Here is a 19913-nt window from a genome sequence, read left to right as displayed (position 1 = left end):
CCTCACACGCGCAGGGGGTGTGGACGACCCTGCCGATTGCAGGCCACGCCCCCGCGGTGGGCACGCTCAGGGTTGGCCACGCCCAGGGCGGAAGCGCTAGGTGTGCGCCTGCGCATAAGGAAGATAAGGAAGCTGTGGCGCTGGCAGGCTGCTCCTCTGCTGCTGCGCTTGGAACTGCAGGTAGCTTCATTGGACAGCGTTCACAAACGTTTGTGAAAAATGAATGATACCGTCTTTCCTTGATCCCTGATGGTGTAAGGCAGGAGGGGATGTGTCTTTTTGCTAGTAGTAAGTTTTCCTCCGTGGTAGCCCTCTTTGGCTTGAAGTAAGACCCAGGGCCTTACTTTCTGTTTGGCTTAACAAATTTGGAGCAAGTTAAGGTGGCTGTGGAAGTTTCGCTGTGCACTTGAAAAGCCATGGGTGGTAATGTAGACCGACTTCTAGATCCGTGAGACGTCTATACAGGATTAGACAACACTTTGTCACTCTGCAAGGAAAACGGGACAAAAAAAAAAGTGTTCTGAGTTGGGCTTACAGCCTCACGGAGTAACAATAGGCACAGGAAAAGCTCGAATTACGAATAATAAACGTACAATAGAGAAACAAAGTTATAGGACACGTGACATATGGAAGGGTGGGTCTTGGTGTGCAGACCCACAAGGTAGAGTCTGGAATGCCAGAGAGAGGCTCTTTGGAAGAAACTAAATTGTCCAAGCTGAGAAGAGTTGCAGCAAGATGGGTGTGACTTAAATATCCGAACACACATTTGAAGTAGTTGGGGCTTCAGTCACACCTAGAACCTAAGAGGCCTCAGCAGACCTTTGTGGTTTCATCTGAGAGCAATGAAAGGAACCAAGTGATTGTGTGGTATTAAATAGTGTACCGTGACAGGAAGTAAACTGTTAACCATTCTTAGTACCTCTTATTTATTTATTTATTTATTTATTCATTTATTCTTTCTTTCATTCTTCTCTCATATGATACATCCCAAATGCACCCTCTTTTCCTTCCACTCCTTCCAGTTCCCTACCTCCCCTCCCTTCTCCCTGTGATCCATTGTTTCTCCATTTTCCCTCAGGAAAGAGCAGGCCTCCCAGTGATTTCAACTGAACATGAGTAGCCCCACTTCGTGTGTGTGTGTGTGTGTGTGTGTGTGTGTGTGTGTGTGTGTGAATATCAGGTAAAACTTGGCCTACGGGAATCCTTGGCTATGGCTGACTGGCTGTGGGATCTGTGGGGATGAAAATGTCTAAATTTTGTCAGTGAAGAAACCTAGAATTAGTAGTTCCAAGTCTGACTGATTCCCCACGATCGAAAAAAATCATACCTGGAATCACTCAACTACCTCAAATCAAAACAGAGTCTTCTGGTTGGAGAGACCAGCCAGGGTCTTGTAGCATTCACATGACTCCAGACCATAAACCTTCTCACTTAAAACTCACAGCCCCTTAGTAGTGTGACTTTGTCAGTTACCTCTCCACCATCACAGCAGAGTGCCTGGGAGAACTATGAATGAGAACCGATTCCTTAGGCTCATAGTTTGGGATGTTTTAGTGATCAAAGGCAGGGATCTGGGTTCAGAGGGCACTGGCATAAGTGTCCAGGTTCTTGTGTCCCAGGACAAAGGTTTGCACAGGAACACATAATTACAAATAGAAACAGAGAACATTTATTGAGGAAGGAAAAAGGAGTGGCCTAGAGATGTGGAGAAAAGCCTATGCTCAGAAGCACCGGGCCATGAGGTTTGTGGACTCACGATTGTTGACACGGTGTGTACCTCACCCACATTTTTATGGCGTGGGCTTTTCTCATTCAAGCTGTTTGCTGTATGTAACCAAGGTGGGAAGACTTTCCAATCTTTTTTTCTGGTCAACTGGCTCCTTTCATCTGGTCCTCTTGGTGTGGCTCTTTCAGTTCCCGTTCTCCTGACACTCTAGTCCAAGTTCTGTTGACCCTGTCGCTCAGGTCATCAGAGCAGAGTGTGATTGAGCAAAAGTGAGCAAGGAGAGTGCTAAGGTCCCACAGTCTCACAGGGGGCCTTCCAGGGACATGCAGGAGGCAAACTACAGCACCAGCAGGGAAGTGTGTCAACAAGAATGCTCTGCTTCCATGGAAATTACTTGGCACCGGCTTTGAATTGGCGCTTGTTCCTAAGGACTCAGGGTGCTGTTGGGCTCCAGCCACCATGGTAGATCCCCAGTTCCATTTTCTCAGATGCAGAAGTCTTCTTGAAGTCACAGACTACGTAATGTAGTTGACTTCTGGCTTAATTTCATTATGTAAAAACGATACAAAGCCTCTAGTCTTCTTTCTCTTGCTGTAGTAAACATGACTGAAAGCATGGGGTGGAAAGGATATTTCCGTTTATAGTACATCATATAGGGCGGCGATTCTCAACCTGTGGGTCTCAACCTCTTCGGGGGCCACATATGAGATATCCGGCATATCAGAGATTCACACTACAATTCATAACAGTAGCAAAATTACAGTTATGAAGTAGCAGCAAAATAATTTCCTGGCCGGGGGTGGTCACCACAACATGTACTAAGGGGTTGCAGCCTAAGCATGGTTGAGACGGTTGAGAAGCACTGCCCTGGAGGAAGCCTGTGCAGTAATTCAAGCCACTCTTATTATCTGGGCTGCATAATTCAGTAACAAATAATACTCTTTACAGTGCTGCTTAGTTCTTTTGTTAACCCCTGCGATGCGATGCACAGGGCAGTTCTCTGAGGTGTCCTGGCAAATACGCGCTTTCTTTAGTAGATCCATATTCTTTTGGATTGCTTGGATTCCTTCTCTAGCTTCTGGCGGGTCACTCAGTTTCTTGACTTAAAGCTGCATTGTCTAATCTTTCGTGTGTGTGCCCCATCTTCCACTGTCTCCCTCTTTTAAGGTGGTGTTTGATCACATTTAGGGCACACTGGATGACCCAGGTTAATCTGTACTAGTTAGGGTCAGCTGTCAACTTGACACATTTGAAGGGGTCTCAGTTGGAGGTTGCCCAGACCACATTGGCAGTCAGTGGGGGAATTATTGATTCTTTATGAATACCAGAACATCCATTCCACTATGGATGGTGCCATCCCTGGGTAGGTGATCTGGTCCTGGGCCGTAAGAGAAAGCAAGTTGAGAGCAAGTAGCATTCCCGTATGGTTCCCGCCTCTAGGTTTGTGCCTCAAATTCTTGCCTTGACTTCCCTAAATGGTAGGTTATAACATGAAAATATAAGATGAAATAAACCCTTTGATCAAATTGTCTTCGGTTCCCTCACCATCATCCAGAAGAGACTGTCCTTACTGTGTATAATAGTCATTTATGAAAGGCTCTGTAACAGAGGCAGATGGAGAAAACCTTCTTTAAAAAATGGAGTGTATCTTGTGTGGGGCATATAGAATGTGCTTTGGATTAGAGATCATTTGTAGTCTGTCTGCTACATAGCCACAATCCATGAGTTTGAACATGAAAGGGTGCAGTGAGTCCTTCGAGCTTTATAGCAAGCAATCTATTGGCAGACCGTGACTCTCCACCCTAACAGTGGTGAGCTCTGCTGGTTCCCAGGGTGGCAGAGCAAAGGTTGAACTGAATTAGAGGATAAGACCACAATCTGGACATTGACATAGTGGATAAGGTTATCCTATGGGCTGGTGTAATAGGTTCTAATCACAAAGAAGAAATTGAGTTCACATACAACCAGGGAAAAGGACTACATCTGGAGAATGGGCCTTGGGGAGGCTGGGAAGGGAAAGCACTTGCCTTGAAAACCCAAGGAATTCTCTCTCTCTCTCTCTCTCTCTCTCTCTCTCTCTCTCTCTCTCTCACACACACACACACACACACACACACACAGACTTTCTGAGTTTGTACACACACACACACACACACAGACTTTCTGAGTTTGTAACTTCTTGGTGATGAAGCAAAGATGGATGGTTCTCTGGGCTCACTCCTTAGTGAGTTCCAGGCCACTGAGAGTCTATGTCACAGGAAAGGATGGCCTCTGAGGAGTAGCATCCTAGGTTATCATCTGGTCTTCACACGTTTATGTGCACGTGTGTGACACACACACCCAGGAACATGCACACAGACATACAAACCTAATGAAAGCAGAAGTGTTGGAGAATCATGCCTTTCCTGAACAAAGGCCTGCATCACTCAATGAACTGAGTTCCATACAAGCATATGGAACTTTGTCTGAGGTCAACTGAAGAACAAGCTATGAAAGGAGCGATAGATATGCCCTCACATTTACTTACAGAAGTAATCATTGCTAACTTTCCCATTTTGTTTATTATACACACATGCTTATTTATAGATGTTAACGACCTTCCCCTTATGTCTTCTTCAAAATATAATTTTATACATATGTATTTGGAGTTTGACTTTAGTTTGGTGATGAGGTGAAAGACAATTCCAACTGACCAAATAAGATTTTAGCATGTGCTATAAAACATACTTAAAAAGAATTTGAGGTTTTTTAGCAAGTATGAGGTCTGCCTAGATCCTGTATTAAGAAAGCAGAACATGAAATAAAAGACATAACGAGATAATGCATTTGGCAGCTTCGTAGACCAAAGATGGCCAGTGGCGGTTATCAGTTGTCCTTGCCCTCCTGTGGTACTGCAGCTGGTACCCATCCCTTTCACCTTTGTACAGTGGTGTGGTGGTGAACTTGGCCAACAGGTGGCGCTGTGAGCAAGTGTCTGAGCAGGGTGTGCATCTAGCTCTCTGCTTCACCCAAGTGAGGCAGCCTTGAGAGCAGAGCCTTTAGTGATTCTTCGTCTCCAGTGGCTTTCAGTAGCACCATGCAGGCCACACAATTTACTGACATGCCAGCTATTTTCCCAGTTAGCTCCAGCCTCCAATTATGCCCAGAAAGTAGATCCAAGCGATTTCCACAGGCTTCCCGTCTTTGGTGGCTTCCCAGTGAGTTTGTCACTGCTCCTGATGAGTGAAATATGCAAGAGAAAGACAATGAATGAATAAATGAATGCCAAACAAACAAATTATAAATGTTTTAATCTGAAAGAAGAAATAGAAATAGAAATAGAAATAGCAAGTTCAAGGAAATCTGCAAAAACATTGCCCTAAAACTAACAAAGTAAGTGAGGTAAAGTTGCAGAGCACTGCATTGCAGCTTTAGGCATGGGTGCAATCGGAGTTCAAAACCACAGTGACAACTGGGTAGAGAGAAAGTGACAAAAACAAGCAATTCATGGGAGTGCATCACAGACAGCAAATGTTCAACTTTGCTGCTGCTCCTCGCAAAATTGGCAGTTTTGATGTTCATAGCTGCTCATGTGATGATTATTATACTGGGTGGTTTGTGTGTCAGCTTGACACAGCTGGAGTCACCAGAGAGGAGGAGCCTCACTGGGGAAATGCCTCCTTGAGATCCAGCTGTAAGGCATTTTATCAATTAGTGATCAATAGAGGAGGGCCCAGCCCTTCCTTTATGGGTGGTGCCATGCCTGGGCTGGAGGACCTGGGTTTTATAAAAAAAAAAAAAAAAAAAAGGCTGAGCAAGCCCCATGGGAAGCAAGCCAATATGCAGGACCCCTCCATAGCTTTCTGAATCAGCTCCTGCCTCCAGGATCCTGCCTTGTTTGAGATCCTGTCCTGGCTTCCTTCAGTGATGAGCAGCAAGGCTGAAGTGTGAGCCTGATAAACCTTTTCCTACAAACCTTTTTTTTTTTTTTTCAGTCATGGTGTTTTGTGACAACAATAGAAGCCCTGACTAACACAACTATACACCTTATAGCTGTGAAAGATGAGGCGATGTCTCTCCCCCTGTCAGGAAAGAAAGCCGACTTCCTGTTTAGAAGAGGATCCTGGATCCCCATGACAGTAAGCTGCTCAGTTGTGAGCCATCCATGGCATGCATAGCACCCACCGGAGGCTGCTGCATTACTGACAAGCCATGTGGAGGGATGCAGTACAAACAGAAGCGTTCATTCTTCTGGCTGCGCTGTGAAGAAGTCTCTTTTATCTCTGACCCTGTGGTCTCATGTTTTCTGCTGCCACCTATGACGTTATAGCAGGCTAGTTTTAACTGATTTTGTTTTATTTTTTGAGGCAGGATCTCCTGTAGCCCAGACTGGCCACTAACTCATCATCCTTCTGTTTTTACTTCTCAGGTATTAGGAAGGCAGACACTACCAGACCAGGATTTCTAACCTAGTTTTTAGTAATTATATGATCAAAATAAAGAGACTACAGGCACCTGTACACTGAGCCCTGCAAAATGTTGGAAAGAAATAATTTAAAAGACCAAAATAAATAATGTATGTAGAATTATGATGACAGAAGATTGAACATTATAATAGCCATTCTTCAGTTTTTGAAGTTTTTTTTTAATCATTTGCCTCTGTGTGTATGAACACATGAGTTTAAGTACCTGTGGATCCCATACGAAGGGGGTCAGATTCCCTGGAGCTGGAATTTCAGGCAGTTGAGAACCTCCTGACAAGGATACTGGAAAACAAACTTGGTCTCTCTCAAAAACTAGTTCAAGCTCTTAAAGGAGGAGCAGTCCCTCCAACGCCTACAGTAGCCATTATTGTTTAGAGCATACCACATCAACAACTTGTTTTTATTAAAGTTGAAAAGATTTTATCTAGATTTGGCAGGATCTGCCACTATTGGTGGGTATGTAGAGTGGCAAAACCAGCTTGGAAAGAAATTTGAAATTTCTTAAGAAGTTCAAGTTACACTAGCCCACTAGAGCATGTGGCTCTGAAGGGACATTGGCCACTTGAGCACGTGGCTCTGGCAGGCTTTGCCCTTCTCATTCCCATTGCCTTGCTGAAAACCATTAGATTACACTCCTAAAGCTAGCCACCAAGCTACTCCTTTATTTGGCCAATTCCTCCTCCCAAGACTGACTATCAAGATCTAGCTATCAAATGCAAAATCCAAGAATCAGAAGTCCCCTTTGACTCACCTAATTAACATGCCCAGTTAAAATTAAACTCCTCATCTAAAAAGAGTTTCCTTTTTTACCTTTATAAACCACCATTTCCCTATGAGCCACACCTGTCTCCTCTCTATCCAGAGGCTTTGTCTAGTCCCCCTATGACAAACAATCCTTTATCCCTCTCCATTGCCCTTTTTCTCTCCTCTCCCTTGTTCCCGTCCTCTTCTCCCTCTTCCTCTGTCTCCCATCTTTGTCCCTTATCTCTGCCTTTTGTGGAGCAAATAAATCTTTTTTGTGCTGAGAACATGCTCGTAGGCTATCTTGAACTGACATCAGGGTTCCCTACACTTACCTCATGACATACTACTATACCTTAATGTGTTTACTTTATCAAGGTGTGCACACAAAAGTGTGCACATAAACAAGGCTTCATGTAAACACATGTCCATACAATCCTTATCTGTATTAGGTCTATATTGGAAGCAACCGAACTATCCATCAGCAAGTGAATGGATGAACAAAGGTTGTAGACCTGTAAAACTGAGTGTTGTTAACAATAAAAATCATTAACTCTGAATTCCTGTAACAGCATGGATGTGTCAACATAGTTATACTGAGTAAAGAAGCCAGATCAAAAAGAATACATGTTCTCTGCTTCCGTTCATTTAAACAACAACAACAACAAAATTAAACAAAAAACCAGAGGGCTTCTGGACTCTGCTCTAGCACATTAAGAGCTTGGAAGTTCCATTTTCATTCCTGCAACAAAAGGAGGAAACAGGCACAATGAAGATAGGCAGCTTCTCGTAGCTTTATCAGAGAAGTGTGTCACAGGGCAATCCACCACCTGGAGATCTTGAGAAAGCCTGACAGGATTACAGCCAAGCTTTGTGGGAACAGAAGCTGCTGCAGTGACTGTGTAGCATGACTTCTTCCATGATGGTTTGATGAAGCACTGGAGGCTGAACCCAGTCAACTACCTAGGACCAGTGCGGTTCGGGATCTTGAGGACCTACTGCCGCCTCTTTACTAGACCAGCATAATTCCTGTGTGCATTCTAAATACTGACCCTTAAGTTCAGATAAGTGAAGCTCCCAACCCTCGCCAAAGAAGCTTCTTTTTGCAACAAAGATCATTAAAGAAAGCCACATCTGACTAAAATACAGATAACAACTGACCCAATAGTCTATCTATAGCCCAACTCCTGCTGAGGGGTCACTGAAGAAAGGGTGTGGAAAGACTTAGGAGCCAGAGGACCAGGGAATCTGCTGTGAGATTGTGTATCCTAGAACTGACAGGAAAGCCCTATGACACCTCATCATACTTCAAAAGTATGGCTTCCTGAACAACGACAATCATAACAGATATGCTAACATGGAATGGGGAGTTCTCAGCCCTGGACAAAGAACTACAGGCAACTAAGGGATGCTGAGAACAGGAGAAATGGTCTTCCCCAAAATGAGAACCCCATAGTCGGTTGTCTAACATGAAGTGCTCATCATTAAAATCATGTACATGGATGTGCAATCAACACTGAATAGACTCAGCAGTTATTCAAGAAGTGGCAGGCAGGAATTTGAGAGGGACTGTGATAGGGAAACATAGAATGCGTTGGAGGGAAGAAGAGGAATGGGGGGAAATGGTGCAATATTTTAAAAAGAAAGGAGGGAAGAAAGAGAGAGAGGGAGGGAAAGGAAATTATTAAGAGGCAGTGGGGAGGGAGCAAGTATGTATGCAGGGAAGGGGAGCTAGTGCATAGCATATAAATAGTTAAAGGGGAATAATGGAGCTGGAGGTGTTAAACTGGGTAAGGGAGAGCAGGGTAGAGGATGGAATAGAGAGAGGGACAACTAACACTAAAGATCTTTCAAAGAAGACATTATGACTTTAGAAGCTTCCTAAAATAAACATAAATATAGAAAGAGTTTAAATAAAATTACCTTATAAAAGGGCAACAGTTCCCTTACCACACACAACAGGCTAACAAATAAAAAAAATCCAGTGCCAGGAATGGGTGAGCTATTGGAATAACCCTCAATTCGACGGAGAATAGTATGAATTACTGAAGTGGATGTCTAGGACCCTTGCTGGAGTTGTGTTCAAATGTAAAAATCTCCCCTGATCCCAGCAAGCAATAGGCTGCAATATTCACTGATGACCAGCAGATGGCAGTGCTCAAGTCAAGGCTAGTCAATATCAGCAAGATTGACAGTTAAGGAATTGCTGAGCGATCCCTTCCAGATTCATGCCTGGTGTTAGAGATGCAGCAAGACAAAACCAGAGCCAGGGGTTTGCCTCTGAAAAGTTTATTTGTTGTTGTTTTATCATAACAATCAGTGAAGAGTACTTAAAATGCATATGATGTGGTCGGAGTAGGGCAGGGGAAACCAAGGTCTCCTTGCAAGTTCTTAGTCCCATTAATAAAAGAATTTTAAAATTTAATCAGAGAAATAGTCAAGGACAATTTAATTAAAATTTCAGAGGAAAACACTAAAACAAGCAAGCTGAAGTTTTCGGCATCTTCTGGAGCGGGGCTGGGTGTAGAGAAAAACCCTTTTAAGATAGGCATGGAGAAATTGCAAGAAAGCCCAAAGCAGTCTGAAGCCTTAAGCTGGTGTTTGAGAAAGATTAAGAAAGAAAAAGGGAAATGATGCTCACACTGAGTTCAGAGGACACCTGACTCCAGGTGAAGGACTTCACTGTGGACACATGGTTAGAAATACACACCGTCTATTAAAAAGTAAAAAGCACGCCAGAGAAGGGGAGCAGAGAATGTGAACACAGGAACCCAGAGAAACATTGGAGCATGAGGCATGCAGTCCTTCCAGGACCTTTCCAGGGCACTTCCCTCTTCCCCTTGTATTCTGATGGCTTTCTCATGCATACTCCTTTCTTTAAATGAAGCCCAGGGGACAAACTGTCTTTCTCTGCAAACTGATTTGCATCAAATAGTAACTTCAGTTTTTAGGCTCCAGTGCCTATTCTACCACAATGGAGAAGAGGAGGGTATTGCACAAGATGCCTTAACTGTGCCACTACTGTAGCCATTGACATATCCTGCCAGGCTAGTAATTGCTGTAGTTTGTAGAGTTCACAGTAAGGAGTAACAATAGCTGCTTTCTGCTTGGGCCCATAGGCCAGCAGGAAGCCATGCCAGCTGTTGTTACAAACCTGGCCAAGAACCCATGGCTAGGGAGCTCATGGGCCCTAGAGTGAGCATACTGCTGTTACAAAATGCAAGGAACTACCCTCTCGATTCTTATTTCTATATGAATAGATGAGCATATAGCTCTCAAACCGCATCAGGGAAGCTGCTTCTTGCAGTAAATGGCCGCAAACACAGAGACCCACAACCAGTTTCAGCGCTGAGAGTGACAGCAGTGTTCGACCCTAAAGGGAATATCTGTATCACAAACCCCTCCTCCCAAAGCTCGGGGATCACTGAGGAAGAAACCAGTAGGCCAGTAGGAAGACTGTAAGAGCCGGAGGTGGTGGGTGACTGAATGCAAGGAGACAGTGTCTGTGGACACACTGGGGGGCACTTGTACATATGAGCTCTCAGCCATTGGGACAGCATGCATAATCCTTCAGCAAGGAGAGAGAGTTTCCTTCCTGTCATGCAAGGATCCCTGTGGTCACATGACCCCACCTGGCTAAGGGAGCATATTGACAGATCAGGCAGCAACTGCAGTGTCTGTGTTTATGTTTACTTGGTCACACTTCAACTGGATGCGTGTAAAGTGTAGAAAAAAATCAAAGCAGATATTTGAAGCAGTCATGATCTAAGGATGCTTAAAGGAACAAGTCACTGGCTTAGAAAAAACAAGACTGGGATGGGTGAAGAGACTATGGTTTAAGGGTGAAAGAAATAATGAAAGGATGCTTATTATCATTAATTGTTATTCTTTCAGTTCTGCTGCCATGCCTATAAATGATTTTTTGATGCCATTTGAACAGATGAGTTATGAACCTAAACCAAGCCTAGGTTTCCTCTTCCCTGGATGTCCACAAGTAATTAAGAAATAAATTACAAATCCCATTGTTTTTGAGAGCTCTTTGTGGCTCCTGGGAGTGGTGATCAACATTTTCAGCGGCCTCTCACGTTTCTCGAGGTTGTGGTGCCCATTTTAGACTAGGAGGGACCTGTTCAGACACTCAAGAGGAGGCCAGAACCCAATGGCTTCCTTGTGGTTCCTTGTTCTCTCCACTTGTATGGATTACCCAACAGCGAGGATGATAATCCCAGCCTGCTCCAGCCTGGTTAGTCTCTTTATAGTCAGGGGAAGGTCAGCTATTTTTTGATCCCCACGGGAGAAGAAAGCTTCTCAATCAGTATCTTAAAATAGCCAGCCATTCTCAGCTGCTGGGTTGGAGCCCCTCCAGGGAGAGCAAAGGGACAGGGTGGAAATGAGAAGCCTCCACAGCTCGAGCGAGGACCTACTCCTGAGGTCTTGCCGACTCAAGAGTGGCATTCTTTCTTTGCTGTTGTTATTGAGAAGTTGACTATTTACAATTTGTTCTTTTATTTGAAAGGAAACTAGTCAATTGGAAAATGAGACTAAATGTTGCCATTTTCTTTGGGGCCCTCTTCGGAGCCTTGGGGGTTTTGCTGTTTTTGGTCGCTTTTGGATCGGATTATTGGCTTCTCGCGACTGAAGTGGGCAGGTGTTCAGGTGAACAGAATGTGCGTTTCTTCTTCAAAATTTCTCCATTGAGGGCAGCCTTGGGCACTGTCTTGAAGAGAAGTCGGGGGTGGGGTATCTATTTCTTCATAGGGAGCTCTGTAGGGATCTAGTGGTCATCATTATTGGAGATCACAGATATTAAGGCACAGCAGACTTGATTATACTCTTGGGGTTGACTGCAGGACACTTGTTTTCTGTGTAGATAGAGAACATCACTTTTCACCACGAAGGATTCTTCTGGAGGTGCTGGTTCAGTGGCATCGTGGAAGAGAACAACTCCAACATCTGGAAGTTCTGGTACAGTAAGTGCAGCCAGCCTTGTTCTACCCCCTTTATCTGAGACAAAAGCAAGCAACTTCTTATTTAGTACCTGTCCCATTCAAGTGCATTGGATTCCTAAGTGTGCAGTCACTGTACGATGTCACCAAAAGGGTCACGAACAGAATCCTTTACAGGAGAAATGTCTCTAGCGATAACTTCTCTTCCTTCATAAAAGGAAGAGTCTGAATACATATAATAAAACAGGAGTGCCTGCTGTTTCTCTGCCCATATTTAACATATACTGCCTCTAATTTAAAAAAAAAAAGCAGATTTTGTCCATGGTAGTTTCTTTTCAAGTGTCTATTATTGGTATGTTTCAAATCAGTGTTTTGGAAACTCATTTGGCTATAAACTGAAATTTCAAATACAAAAGCCCAGAAATAGAGGTATTATTTTATATTCATAGCTTAAAAGTTTTTTTAATCTATTTTTTTATAATGAAACTTAATTACCAGTGGTAGCAGATGAAAGCCGCCTTAGTTGGGCTTCACCCAAGTTTGTAGGCAATATCAAGAAATGCTTTCCTTTTATGTCTGTGTTCTTCTAGGGAAATGTAAAGTTCCCGTTTGAAGTCCAGGAACTTGAAGAGTATGGTGCTTTTCTTGAACTGTGCTTCTTCTGCTGTATTTATCTTCGAGAAACAATTCATTGGCTATAACTAGCAGCCTCTTTATTATCTTCTAAATGAAAGAACTAGTCAGCCTAAAGTCAGCCTAAAGCCTAGGGAGGATTGAGATTATTGTCTTATTTTCGAATCCTCCTGTCACCCCCCTTGCTCTTTTTGTGTCCTGCAACTTGTCACCAGATTGTTTAGGTCTCCCGTGACTTCATACCTTTCTTAGATAGTCTGTCATCTTGACCCCTGTTAGAATACAGACTCAGACTTTGAAATCTAAATACACATGGAACAATTGACGCTTTCATAGGCTTTAAAAGTGATTCTTGTGGTTTCCGCAAATGCGGATATTTTGTTTGAATTCTTAATTTTAATGTTCCCTCATTTGTATCGTTTCCCTAACATTGGGGGTGTAGAGGAGATTGTCTGTTCGTCTGAACTAGTCAAGGTCAAACCTAACTTTACTACATTTCTGAGACAACCGTGTTTTAATATCTCCTGTGTGCCAGGCATCGTGTTGGTAGGAAGAATCTGTGAAAACAGATACAGCACTTTGCCTGTAGTCTAGGTCTCGTGGGAACTCGTGTTCCTCCCATTGAATTCTAGTTGTTTTTGAAAACCCTCCTTCCAAGTTCCCCATGCTTTCCAGCAGAGTGTGCGTCTCTGGCAGCTCTCTGGGCTTGTCGGTAGGTAGCAGTTTTCTTTTGCTTCTGTGTCCCTGGTTCCTGGGTTCCCATTCCATTAGGCATGAGTCATCTCTGAATCTTCAGTAATGGACAACATTCCTGTGCCTTTCTCCCTAGCCAATCAGCCGCCATCCAAGAACTGCACACACGCGTACCTGTCTCCGTACCCCTTCATGAGGGGTGAGCACAACTCTACCTCCTACGATTCTGCTATTAGTAAGTATCCCTGAGCCCTGGCTGCAAAAGTTTTACAAACAATTAAAAATAATATGACATCTGTGATTATAATGCGTCATCTGATATTAACTTGCTAAATATAAAGCATTAATATTTTAACACACCATTTGTACATTTAATTAGAATACAGCTTTGATTTAAAATTGGAGCTATTGTGGTTCACTCAAGATTCAGGCTAATCATTTAAAATGTGGTTTTGAACTGGAAGACAGTGATGTTTACCAGGAAGAGCTGCTTGCTACATAGGTATTTTAGTATACATCCTACTTAAATTTTCTTCTGTAATTGTTGTAATTGTTGAAATGTGATTATACTACCTTGTTCATAGAAAGTGACTTAATTCTGTTGGGAATGTTTGACCATCAACAGAATTAACTGGAAATCATATTAAAAACATTGTTTTTGATAATCAAATGAAGGATGGGTACCAACTATCAGTACTTGGAAGTGTCAAATGTACTGTTCTGAAAAGGAATCCTAATTTGTGTAATGTTTTGTATTAAATAATATTAACCACAGTTCTATAGAGCAGAACCAATTACATATCTATCTCTTCCTGTATGCTTGGTGGATTGGTTCCAGAAACTCCCATAGAAATCTAATTCCTAAGGTATTGAAATCTCACATATAGTGTGGTATATAATTTGCTTATAACCTGGTCACTTCAGTCTTTATACTTTAGGCCATGTCTATATTTTTTATAATAACCAATAAATATTCAACTGCTATTTAAATACTTGCTATGCTGTATCATTTATTGACTGACAAGAATAAGATGTGTGGGCATGGTTGGTAGGGGCATATTGCTTTTCTGAGTATTTACAGCTCACAACTTGAGGAAGGAGATATATATATATATATATATATATATATATATATATATCCTTAATATAACTTAAAATAACTTAGGGTCATTACATTATTATGAGTATCATCATTATCATTAACAGGTTAAGATCGTTCAGTGAGAGAGGCATTACAGACACCATCTATTCAAAACTTATGAACCTTAAGGACATACTGGAGAATAGAAGGATAAAGTATCATCATATGTACAAAATAATTAGGCTGGAGATGGAGAGTAAATGCATGTCATGGAAATCCCACTGCAATTATGCTTAGAATTATTATGTAGCACCACGTGTAATTATTGTGCCAGTAATTTGGATCCAGTGACAAAATTATATCCAACTTTTAAAAAAATCACCAAACTCTTGCTTGGCATCCATATGTAACTCTGTATCCACTTTAAGCAAATTTATTGAACACTGAGTAAGAATGGCTAAGTTGAACAATGATATGTTCTAGAACAGAAATAAGATATACGTTTCAAGCCGGGCGGTGGTGGCGCACGCCTTTAATCCCAGCACTCGGGAGGCAGAGGCAGGCGGATCTCTGTGAGTTCGAGACCAGCCTGGTCTACAAGAGCTAGTTCCAGGATAGGCTCCAAAACCACAGAGAAACCCTGTCTCAAAAAACCAAAAAAAAAAAAAAAAAGATATACGTTTCATTTCTTCTCGTAATGATGAACAAGAGAATGGCTTAGATTTCCTGAACAGCAGCCAACCTGACTTTTGTGTTTGTGTTTCCTAGTTGATGAGACTTGTCTTCCCCAGACCCCACAGCTATTTTGTAGGCAGCTCTATGTAGCTTCAGAATTACCAGGTATTACAGTCATTTTCAGTAAATTGAAGGAGGTATTGTTTATAAAATTTGAAACATCATGGCCTGGAAAATTGTTAATATGAGTTTCCACTCACCCGAGCTTTTGGAAGGACACTTGGTCAGTGTTGCCTTGTGTGTGCGGCGCATGCTCGCACAGCAGGCCGTTGGCGGAACCAACACCAAGACCTACGTCTCTGACTTCTGTTTCGCTGCAGTTAGATAGAACCACAGTGGTAAGCACAGCTGCTTAGGGTGATGAGCCATGAGACTGCGTTTGGTAGCACTCCTCTGTACTCGGGAGGCAGAGGAACTCTAGACTAGTCTGATTGACACAGCCAGTCCCCATCTCAGAGGGACAAAAAGAGAATCAAATGAGCAGCAGTAAGAATGTGTGCTTGCTTCTTCTTCCTCTGACCTGAACCTGTGTATACATTTGGCTCTAATTCAGTGTTTCCTTTAAATACTTTTTAGCTCTCAAAGACATAGTCTGAGAATCATTCATTCTCAAATTTATGTAACAGAACAATTGCCCACGCTTAGTGAGGTTGGCTTAATTCTCAGTGTTTGAAACAGGCTCGTGAATTTCGAAGTCCATTTAATAGCCTGTTGGAGATCTGCCAAGGTTTAGGTTTTCTGGCTGTTTCATGCTTACAGTCATCCTGGTTCACTTATTTGTATCATCTGGTGATGATTCAGTTCTGATTGTATTGTTATTTCCCTACATTGGTGTCCCCGTAGTCTCCGGCACCCCTCCCCATAGCTAAGAGTTTGTTATTATGCTTGGTGTCATCACTTCCCTCTGCTTCTTCTAGCTCCACACTAGCACAGAGCAGAGTAGTCTACTTTATTTTCTATTTTCATTTTTGTTCATATTGATGTCTCTAGAAATCAATGCTTCATAGCTGGGAAATGCTTATAATTTTGTGGAGAATTATTACTCTATATCAAACTCACATTTAGAAGTTGGCGGCTCGGCTCGGTGGTAGAGCATATTCCTAGTGTGTACAATCATAGATGAATTGATCAAATACTTTCAGTAATAAACCACTTTCTTTTCAGGTGAAAAAAATTAAAACTGAATAACAGACTTGGTTTTCTTCTTTTTCGTTGTTGCTGGAGCTGTATATATTCTAGGCTCACACACTGCCACAGGGCTACACATGGGCTCCCTTTCCTACCTCCTTCCTTCCCATCTCTCCCTCCTCTCCTTCCATCTCATCTCTCTCTGTCCCTCCCTCCTTTAGTCCCTTCCTTCTTTCCTGTCTTCCCTCCTTCTCCTCTGTTTTTATTCTCTCTTTCTGTGTCTGTCTATCTGTATACCCTGTGGTTTCTATTTATTTATTATTTTACATATCAACCACAGTTTCCCCTCCCTCTTCTCCTCCCGTTCCCTTCCCCCATTTCCCTTCTACCCCCTCCCATCCAGTCCTCTTTCTCCTTTCAGAGGGGGGTAAGGCCTCCCACGAGAGTCAACAAAGCATGGCATATCAAGTGAAGACAGGATCTCTGCAATAACAGTCAGAGCTCTCAACTGCTGAGCCATCTCTCCAGCCCATTTTTACCTAGTGATTTCTCAAAAATGTAAGCATTTGCTGCTGCCTGTAGATGAAAAACAGTTATATGTCTGTAAAGTTTATCATCATTTTAGTAATTCTTCAGATTATAGTTCCAGGTCTTTGAGTGGTGGATCAAAATATGGAAACAGGTTTTCTTTGTTTCTGCTGTTAGGTTGTGTGGCCAGGTGCCTGCCCACTAGTACTGAACACCAAATGACTTCAATTAAGGAACTGTGATAGGGACAGAACACGAGGACTGAGAAAAGGGGGCATGTTTAGAAGTGGAAGAGGTGTCCTCAGTTTGAGATAAGATGTTATTTGAGTTGGTGGTGGAACCATTTGGAAGTAAGTAGCTCGAAATACCAAGTCCGTTCCTAAAATGTATTGATTAGCACAGCAGTTAGTGGTGAGAAAGGCCTGGAGAGAGTTCTGATATTATGAGCAATCTTTCAGAAAATAATCACAGGCAGGATGTTTAAGTTGTACATAGGGCAAGAAGCAAAAAGGACAAACAAGAGAAAATGAGGGGACATCAGAATTGCAGACACATTTGCAGTCAGTGCAGTGCCTTGTTCGAGGGGCCAGCAAGTGGGGCGAGCAAAGGGGCATGATCCTTAATGAAGAAATCAGAATGAAAGGGGGGCAAGAGGCACAGGAAAGAACTGGATCAGGAGCTAATAATGCAGTTGCTCTAGTGACCATAGCAGCCCCTTTCCACCAAGGGTTCTGCTGTAGATGCCCATCAAGACTGCTGTTTCTGAGCCCTTCTTCCCGTCAACCTGCCTGCCCTGCTGGTTCCACCCTGGATGCCCAGACCTCTGCTCTACAGTGCATGCTGGCTCGTTGCCCATTCTGGGACTGAACTTGAGGCTCTTTTTCTGGTATTGACCTTCTCACCCCCTCTGGGGAACTCATTTCCAGTTCCTGTACATTTTATCACCTCCTAATCCACCTGAGAGCCAAGTCCCACTCTGTGCTTGCCCTTCCTTTTTCTTCTCCCAAGGGACAGTTTAAGAAGCCTTGCCCCTCATAAAAGGGTGGGGCCACAGAGTGCTGGGAATGCCGAGGCTCCCAGGGATTGGTAGGGGATGTGCAGTGGGAAAGTTGAGAGCCCTGCAGTTAGCTAACACTGCGACTTGGAATAGCCACCACAAGAACAGGATGACCGAGGGACTTTACAAAAGCAACCACACACACACACAAACTCACTTTACTGCACAGCACGCAACAGAATGCTATTTAGAAATAAACATCCTGGCATTTGGCTCTTTGATCTAGCACAGGAATGAATTCGAGATATGAATAAGGTAAATGCTTCAAGTATTTAGGAGACACAGTGGCAAATCCTTGGGATCTAACTCTCTCATCAGGATGTATCTTCCATCCTCCACTTGTAGGTCCACTTTCTGGAGTGTTTATTTATTAATTTTCTGCATGTTCATAGATGTCAAATACGGATAATTTCCTAAACTTAAGTATTTTAAACACTTCAGACTTAGCTAAGTAGAAAAAGATCTGTACTGCATAGAATAGAAAGTGTATCTAGTCAGGTTTCTCCCATAAGGCCAAGACCATAGTATTTGGAAATATGTTAATGTCAACTTGATTTTCTACTATGCATAAAAGCATCTGGCCCCACACAGCCATGATCACAGATTCATCATATATTTCAAGGGTTTCTGCAGTACCTGATTAACAGTGGTCTTTCGGTGTAAGCCCCGCGCCCTGCCCCAAACATAGGCTCCCAGTGGTTCTGGTGTGAGTACCACCCCTACAACGCCACACTGAGCTTCTCCACTACCCATCCTTGAAGATAGCATCAGTTCTGCACATCCATGACCCAGCATCAAATTTGTAGTTAAAAATTATTCTCTGAGAGGAAGCTATTTTGTATTATCTGTGGTTTATTCATGAGTTCCTTGGACTGGGAGGTTGCTTTTGGGAGATAAGACTGGAGTCACAGCAGTGTAGTGTGGCTTTCTTTCGGGAGGACAGGCTCCAGGCTCTATATGTATCTGCAGAAATGGCTGCAGCACTCACAAGTGGAATCCCCTTCTCAAGATGAGCGGCACAGTTGGGTTTTTCAATCTTGGCATCTTTGCATTGTGGCCTGGCTGATTTTTTGCTCTGGGGACTATCCGGCACCTTGCTCAATGGTCTATAATGGGAAGCCTGACTTCCACCTACTAGATTCCAGTAGGGACCCCCTCACTTGTGACTATTACAAATTGTCTCTAGATATTGACAAGTATCCTGGGCAATGGAGATGGGGTTGGCACACACACACAAAATGTCCCCTGACAAGATCACTGGGGACTCTTACGCATCCGTTCCCAAAACTTCCAGCCCAAGACATAAGCTTTTTGGAATCATACTTGTTCCTCAATAAAGTAGGAACATTGGTTCCAGGACCAATCAATCCCATGAACATCAACATTCATGGCTACTCATGTCCTTTATATAAAATCATGTCTTTTTTTCCCAAAGAAATGAGTACATCATTCCATATTCTTTAAATGATTTCCTAGTGACTTATAGTTCTGATGGATATGACAGCTTTATCAGTAGGCGCTATGCTGTGTTGTCTGGAAAGAATGACTAGATTGTTTTGTGTCTACACTGGACATTTATAATTTTGTTCTTATTCATATTTTCTTAAAATTATTGCTTCTTTCCTAAATATTTTGATCCAAGGTTGAATCCTTTGCGCATCCTATCTGCATGCTGCCTGGTTGCACACAGTCCCCAGCCCACCACCACATGGTAATGGCTACTCCCCTTTTGTCTTCCTTCATCACAATATGCAGCCCCAAGGGGAACAGGGAGCTTGCCTAGGCCTCTTGTCTTTAAATATCATTGCTTTGGCTTCCAGTTTGAAGCCTTTTCTTTGAAGCCAGTATCAAAGTATTAACTGGAACATTTTTTTTTTAATTACTAAGTGTCTATAGTATCCCTTGCACTATTCTGAATGCTTCAGGATAAGCCTGAAATTTTTGCCCTCATAAATGTATCTATAAGGCAAAGCTAAATTAGAAACTAAAAACCAAAGTAGAATTATCCAGAACAGAGCTCTGATGGACGTAAATGGTTGTGGAGGTGATTGGGGTGGACAGTTTCTAAGCAATAGGAAAGGGAGGGCTCGGCTGGAATAGGTTCTGTTGGGCGGCTGAAATGTCTCATGGCCTAATTGCCTCCTTTGAGGACTAGATACAGGCTGTACAGAGAGAGTGTCAC

General features: G+C 42.9%; 1 protein-coding gene across 1 annotated transcript in view; it reads left to right on the top strand.

Moving 5' to 3' along the window:
* Nucleotides 1-11308: 11308 nt before the first annotated feature.
* Tmem182 (transmembrane protein 182) overlaps nucleotides 11309-19913 on the top strand; it is a 40271-nt gene continuing 31666 nt past the window's right edge. The window contains exons 1-3 of the mRNA XM_041656103.1: nucleotides 11309-11597; nucleotides 11801-11900; nucleotides 13339-13437. Of these exons, the coding sequence (XP_041512037.1) occupies nucleotides 11466-11597; nucleotides 11801-11900; nucleotides 13339-13437 (331 nt within the window). The 5' untranslated portion in view covers nucleotides 11309-11465. The remainder of the gene's footprint in view (nucleotides 11598-11800; nucleotides 11901-13338; nucleotides 13438-19913) is intronic.

Source organism: Microtus oregoni, unplaced genomic scaffold (assembly GCF_018167655.1).
Source record: "Microtus oregoni isolate MIOR12 unplaced genomic scaffold, Mior012 000007F_ref0000211, whole genome shotgun sequence".
NCBI lineage: Eukaryota > Metazoa > Chordata > Mammalia > Rodentia > Cricetidae > Microtus > Microtus oregoni.
The sequence above is the reverse complement of the archived record's forward strand: the minus strand, read 5'-3'. Positions and strand labels throughout refer to the sequence as shown.